This window comes from Carassius auratus, unplaced genomic scaffold, assembly GCF_003368295.1.
Source record: "Carassius auratus strain Wakin unplaced genomic scaffold, ASM336829v1 scaf_tig00002013, whole genome shotgun sequence".
NCBI lineage: Eukaryota > Metazoa > Chordata > Actinopteri > Cypriniformes > Cyprinidae > Carassius > Carassius auratus.
The window spans coordinates 84,580-91,398 of NW_020523420.1; the positions used below are offsets into that span (position 1 = coordinate 84,580).

Below are 6,819 nucleotides of genomic sequence, written 5' to 3' on the forward strand. Positions count from 1 at the left end.
AATTTATTGGCCCGTTTTCTATTAACAAGATTATTAATCCGGTTACCGTGCGTCTTAGCCTTCCTCCGGCGTACAGGAGGATTCATCCCGTGTTCCACGTCTCCAAAATTAAATCGGTGATTTCTTCCCGTCTTAATCCGCCTGCTCCGGTTCCCCCCCCGCCTCGTCTCGTTAATGGGGAAACCACCTATTTGGTTAATCGTATTCTGGACTCTAGACGGAGGGGACGCGGTTTTCAGTACTTGGTGGATTGGGAAGGTTACGGTCCGGAGGAGAGGAGCTGGGTTCCTGCTCGGGACATATTGGATCACCACCTTATAGATGATTACAATCTACAGGTAAAGCAGGCTGGGAACGTCAGGTGACGTCCTAGGGGAGAGGGTACTGTCACGGTAGGAAATCCAGTGTTTCCTCCGTGTCATGTTTTGTTATTGTTTTTGTACTTACGTTGTCTCCATGTGCTCGTTTAGTTGATTGTCATCACCTGGGTGTTGATTGTCTCGCTCCAGCTGATCGTCATCATACCTCTGCTACTTATACTCACCTCGCTCTCTCTCTGTTGTCAGATCCTCTCTTATGTCTCCATGCACTAGCTGGATTACCGTCCTCCGTGTTTGTGTGCTGGTTTGGATTCGTGTTGTCGTCCGCGTGTCAGTGTTCCGGTCTGTTCCTGGTTCCAACCATTGACCACCTTCACCTGCACCGCTGACTTCACCATCCCGCTCTTCTCACGCCACCGTAGACCTTCCTTGCCATTGCCAACACTCTGGACACTCTTTATCAATAAACAACATCTGATTGCCTGCAATTGCTTCCTCCTCTTTTATCTGTCGTTACAGAATGTGTATCTCATTATTAATGGTCAAGTCTCTGTGGAAGGACAGGATCCAGAGTACAAGAACAGAGTTGAAAGCTTCTCTGAGGAGTATCTGAGAGGAAACTTCTCCATCAAACTCAACAATCTTCAACACACTGATGCAGGAGAATACTGGTGCTACATCATAGAAGAATCAGTACACAACAGAAGAATAAAAGTTGAACTTTTGACTAAAGGTTTGTAAAACCACATGGTTGACAAAATATTTACATTTCAGGCTTTTTTCTTTTGCATAGACATAATAAACGTATGCACTCATGTTTAACTGTGTTTTTCTCCCATCTTTTATACTTGTTTTGTCTTCCAGAGAGAAAAGCAATACAACTCCCCAATGAAGGAACCAAACCAAGACCAGATGTGATCATAATGATCATTTATGTTCTGTGCCTTGGCATTATATTTTCATTGACTGTAAGTTCATTCATAAATCATAATTAACATGTACTTCATATTGTAATTGAGTGACAGCCTCTAACTAAATGCTGTGACATTGTTTTACAGAACTCTGTCCCAGCGTGTTTTTAAGGGATTATTGTCATCGCTCACTTCAACTCTACGTCATCTGCACAGCTTCCTGGGAATGTCTGTATGGTCCTGTAGATATTAATTTGTTGTTGTTCACATCCTCATTAAATCTACTGAACCCATCAAAACCTTTTCATGTCATGCTAATGCCAGCAAGCATTGACAAGTAAAATCTCTCTATAGAGGACCTTCTGTGGTGGAGGTAGAAGACAATCATGAGTTCTGGTTCTTGTGTATATATATACAAAAGACTGTGAAAATGTTTTAATGCAAACCAGTCCCAGGCCTCATGGGATGTGGAAAAGGACACATTTCACAATACTTGAGGCACTTTCTCAAAACTCTCCACACAGTTCTCAGGAGCAACAAATTTCAGTTTGGCACAGCAGCTAATTTCACACTCACATACACTAAAACTATAAAAACACTTTATACTTTGTCTCAAATTAAATCATTCCTTCATAACACTAACAATGTATGTGACGGAGAAGTGCTCTCTATTTTTTTTTTTTTTTTTTTATATCCATGGTGTTATTAATTTTATCAAATGTATATTGGGTTTGCAATTTTATATTTCCTGTTTTGAGCAGGGTGGGCATGACCTTTTCAAGCACCCCTGTAGAGGGAGCACTTATGCTGCAGTTTATGGAGCTGCTTGTGTACATATATTCCGTTGTTGCACTACAGAAAATGTTAAAACATACTGTTCACTGAGGAGTGTTAACACTTCTGTTTTGTGTAGCTCTTTGCTAAAGAGTTACAGATGTGTGCCTTATTAGCCATTGTGTGTTACTTACAATTGAAATACCTACTGTTGTTAAATAATAATTATGAAAAATCTGAAATTAAAAAGAACAAATAAATACAGCTATGAATTGTCATCGGTGTATATGTGGATTGCATTGTGTGTTTTTTTAAAGCACTATAAATGTATGCAATATGATGCATCTGGGTGATGTTATGATATTGCCTTAATAGTAAAATATTCATATATTTTATTTTTTTTTCATTATTTTATTGAAAACATTTTATGGTGGAGAGAAGGGAAGTGGGATTTAGAGATGAAAATTTTGGCAAATGCAAAAGCCCTTTTACACCAAAAAATGAAATGAATAAGCGTTAGGCTGAAGGAAACGTAATTACCTGTCTATACAGTAGAGGGCCACGCAGCTCAAACAAATCTTTCAGCTACGGATTGCATGAAAAATAGAAGAAAGGAGAAGAAAGTTCTCTTATTAGTAACATTAAAAAAACTCTAACTCGCATGTCATGTGTTACCACTTTGCTAATTCACTACTCAACTATATGCACTAGAAAAGGCAGATGGTTTAAAAAAAAAAAAGTCATTTTGGGTCACTTTTTTTTATGTGACTATGTTGGGTAAACTGGATCATTGTTGCTTCTTTGGCATAATATCCATTCAGTGACTATATCTCTCCAGTGGTGGACAGTAGCCAAGTACGCTTGTGATGATTGCAAAATATTTTACATTTCCTCCAGATGCTGTTTGTATTGGAAAGAGGCAAACTGACCTTAAACCCACGTGTGTCAGCTGGTCACCCATGATAAAACATACCATTTATTATTAAATTGACAGTGTCAAAAGTTGACCCCATAAACGAACTGACCCAATAACAGGCAGGAATAATGTTCTGTCCCACTCTAATCTTATCTGAAGAAACTGTGCTTCCCATGGTCTTCCTCTTACTATCATAATATCCCTGTGTAACACGTACCAGCCCAGTGAAAGCTTTTCCACTTCACAGAAGTTTCTTTAATTTCTTGTTTGGTTCGTCACTTCACAAAAATAACTGAGAGGTTCTTTAGAGAGCCATGCTGCCAGGGATAGTTATTTTTATACCGATGTCTCTGACTTCCTCTGCTTGTTGTGGCCTAAACACCTCTCTTATATCGGTTTCATCTCAAGAGCAGTGTAAAGCAAGACTGCATCATGTTGAAGATCTTGCCGCTTCAGCTCTGTGAGTGGAACTTATGAAAATCTTTTCATATGCATATGTGTTATGAGTAAATGGATTTTTGATCGTTAACATTTTAGTAATTTTCATTTAAATACTCCTAATTATTATTTTTTTTATTTTTTTTATCACAGATCTACTAACATGGTGTCAAGCTGCAGAGATTTTAACAGATTTGGGTCAAAATGTGACCATAAACTGTGATCTTGATTTAAATGAGGTGACATGGTTGATAATAAATTCAACACATCCTCCAATTCTGATATTACGCTCCTTTTCAAACCTAGCAGCAACATTTTACTTCAATAATATATTCAGACAGAAATATTCAGTGCAGCCTAAACATAATCTGTTCATAAATAATGTCAGCATTGATGAGATAGGGTTAGTTTATTACTGTACAAACATAGTCAAATCTGCAAAATTCAGCAATGGCAGCCGACTTGTCCAGACCCCATGGATCACACCGATCACTGGTGAGTGATACTTCACCTGTTTCCTCATAACAATATGTTGCTCAAAGAAGCAATTGCTTACTCTAATATACAAACACACCAGCATTGGTTTATATTTTTATTTTCTTTACAGTCCCAACTCAACCTTCAGAGTGTCAGAATCACACTGTAGTAGTGCAGCCCACAGAGCCGACATAGTGGCAGATGGTTACTGTCATACTTGCTCTGATGAGTGTTGTTCTGGTATTTGGGTTCATAGGTGAGTTGAAGTTCTACCTTGTTACCATTATATGTACTGCAATGGTGTGATGAGATTCTCTTTTTTTTCTTAGCATCCTTTGGCTTTTTTATGTTTGTTGCTGGTCGCAGTAACAAACACCCACAACGACGAAGAAACTGACCTTCTGCAGCTTAACTGATAGATCCTGGATACGCTGAGCTGATGTCTCTTTTGGGAGGTGTCCAGACAACTGGAAAAAAAATTAAATATGTCCCAGTATGTTCAGCTATAGGGGTCCCTGGGATCAATTTACATAGAACAGAAGCCCAACATACATTTTAGAATATAATTGACAATTTTCTTGGGTTTACTGAATAATAATGCTTGCATAGTTAGCTTAACACTCAACAGATGCCTCTTTATGAACAGAATATGAGTAGCCATTATTTCATACTGCTTAATAGCATATTTTGTAAAAGATTGTATAGACATGTTTGTAATGCATTTTCAACCAGTCGTGTCCGATGCTACGTTATCGCAGCAAAAATAAATTCAGAGCTGCTTTTACAGGAAATTCCTTTGCAATCTGATCACCATGACAACTTTATGTGTTTGAAATGATAATAAAATCACTTGAATATGGTGCTGCATTTTAGTTTATTTATTAAATTTTTTCGTAATGCACATTTTGTGCTCGGTTATTAATAAGTTAGCTTGGAATAGTTTGCTTTAAATAAAGTGTTTCGCTTTGCACTTCATGCAAATAAGAAACCACAAAAGTCTCACCTTAGGACAGGATGTGCTAGCAAGATTGTACCTCGTACATTTTCTTCACCTTCACCTATATATATAATAGTTTTGTGCACTGAAAGTCTTATACACTCTGTGTGCATTAATTGGACTATAATTTGTTCTTGCATACATTTTAAATCCTAATAAATAATAATTTTTAAATGACTCTCTTAAAGTCGTCTTTCTCATCTTGTCCAACTTATAATGTCAATTTAAAGATTTGATTATCAGAGACAAATTTAATGTGACCACATCACATCACATCTTTTTACGTCCTTCTTGTGTTTAGTTCCTGTTTAGGCTGCTTTGGTTATTACTGGTCTTGTAGAATCTGGCCATCTAGTGGTCTTAATGACATATCGACCAAACTGCCACTGATTGTTGTTATTATTATTTGAAATAATATATTTAATGATATATAAATGATAGCATTAAATCTGCAACCTATAACCTTTTGAATATGAATATATGGCACCCTGGATTTTTCTTATTTACTTGAACACATCCTTTTATCAAAAAAAATAAATAAAATAAAAATAAAAACAAGCTTTTGTACTTTAAAGTAAAAAAAAAAAAAAAAAAAAATCTTTACATAAGCCTCGGCATTTCAGTGTTGAATGTAACTCTTCACTTTGTATTCAGTCCCTCGTGATAAAAATCTATGACCAATGACACGTCATACAGGCTTTTGTTTGTTTGTTGTGTGCCAACCCCTATTCTCTAAATAAACACAATACAAATGCAAATACAAATTAATATAAATGCTTGATTGTAAACATTATATGTTTTCAAACTTTTTTATTTTTAATCATTTTAATTTTTGCCTTTATTTGTTGTGATAGGATAGTTTAGAGCTGACAGGAAGCAAAGTAGAAGAGAGCCAAAGGGCTGGATTGGGAAGGGTCCTCCAGTCAGGGTTCGAACTCAGGACGCCCATGGCACAACCAAGTTGTATATTGCCATTGAAATGTTTAACGTGAATTTTCAATATGACCTTGAAAAAGTGTGAAAACTTCCAGTGTGATTAAAAATAAGAACTTTTAATTAACTAAAAAACACTCCTAATTAACCTACTTTCTCAAGCCAACACAGACCAGGCACTCATGATAAGTGTCATGATAAGATCCTGTCTCAGTTGGCAGATGGTGTGGACAGGGGTGCTGCCAGGAATTTTGGGCCCCATGACAAAAAAAATTGAATTGGGCCCTCTCTGCGCAGCTGTTGTCACCACATCTCTAGGACCTAACCAGGGACAGACTGGGACTAAAAAAACAGCCCTGGACATTAGTTTTCCAAAAAAAATGCTAACCCTAATTAAACACACCTGATCCAGCTAGTCTAATCTTTCAGGCTTATTTGAAAATACATGTTATGTGTGTTGAAACAGGGTTAGAACTAAACTCTCTAGGACTGTGGACCTCCAGGAACTGAGTTTGACACCCCTGGGATAGGCCTATTAATCTCAGACTAGTTGTTTTTAATTAAAGGAATCAGTTATTAAGAATAATAAGTAATTTGTGTTGTTACCAGTCAAATTAAATCAATGTCAACAAAATTCATCTTTGCAATGTGTATATATATAAAAAACACTTTAAAATATGCAATTAAAACCACCAGTAGGTGTCTGCAAGTCACTGTTAATACTGTAAGTGAGTGATTGCGATTGAATCAAATCATTTAAATAGTTATTTAAATGTAAATAGTGTTCCTGTAGCTCAGTTGGTAGAGCATAGCCTGAATGCACTGTAAGTCGCTTTGGATAAAAGCATCTGCTGAATGCATGAATTTAATTTAATTTAATTTAATTTAAATGGTTGAGCCATTCAGGAACGAAACACCAGCATGTTGCTCAGAGATGCAGAGAGCAAAAACAGGCAATATGGTGTCTAAAACGCAAGTCTCTTAATTAAATTCTTGTTTATTTAACTGTAGTAAAAATGTTTTGATTTTTTGAGAAAAAAAAAACAAGTCATT

At 36.6% G+C, this 6,819-nt stretch overlaps 1 protein-coding gene and 1 long non-coding RNA gene across 2 annotated transcripts; both read left to right on the plus strand.

Annotated features, from left to right (window-relative positions):
- Positions 1 to 740: 740 nt before the first annotated feature.
- LOC113069642 (CD276 antigen homolog) lies at positions 741 to 2,264 on the plus strand (the record flags this gene model as incomplete). The annotated part of the gene is made up of 3 exons (XM_026242804.1): positions 741 to 1,053; positions 1,185 to 1,288; positions 1,379 to 2,264. Coding segments are annotated over 3 exons (441 nt in total), but the record flags the coding sequence as incomplete, so codon positions are not given.
- A 1,011-nt stretch (positions 2,265 to 3,275) lies between these two features.
- Positions 3,276 to 4,327, plus strand: LOC113069644 (uncharacterized). The gene is made up of 4 exons (XR_003279777.1): positions 3,276 to 3,381; positions 3,513 to 3,854; positions 3,967 to 4,092; positions 4,166 to 4,327. It is a non-coding gene; the product is annotated as an uncharacterized LOC113069644 (long non-coding RNA).
- The last annotated feature ends 2,492 nt before the right edge of the window (positions 4,328 to 6,819 follow it).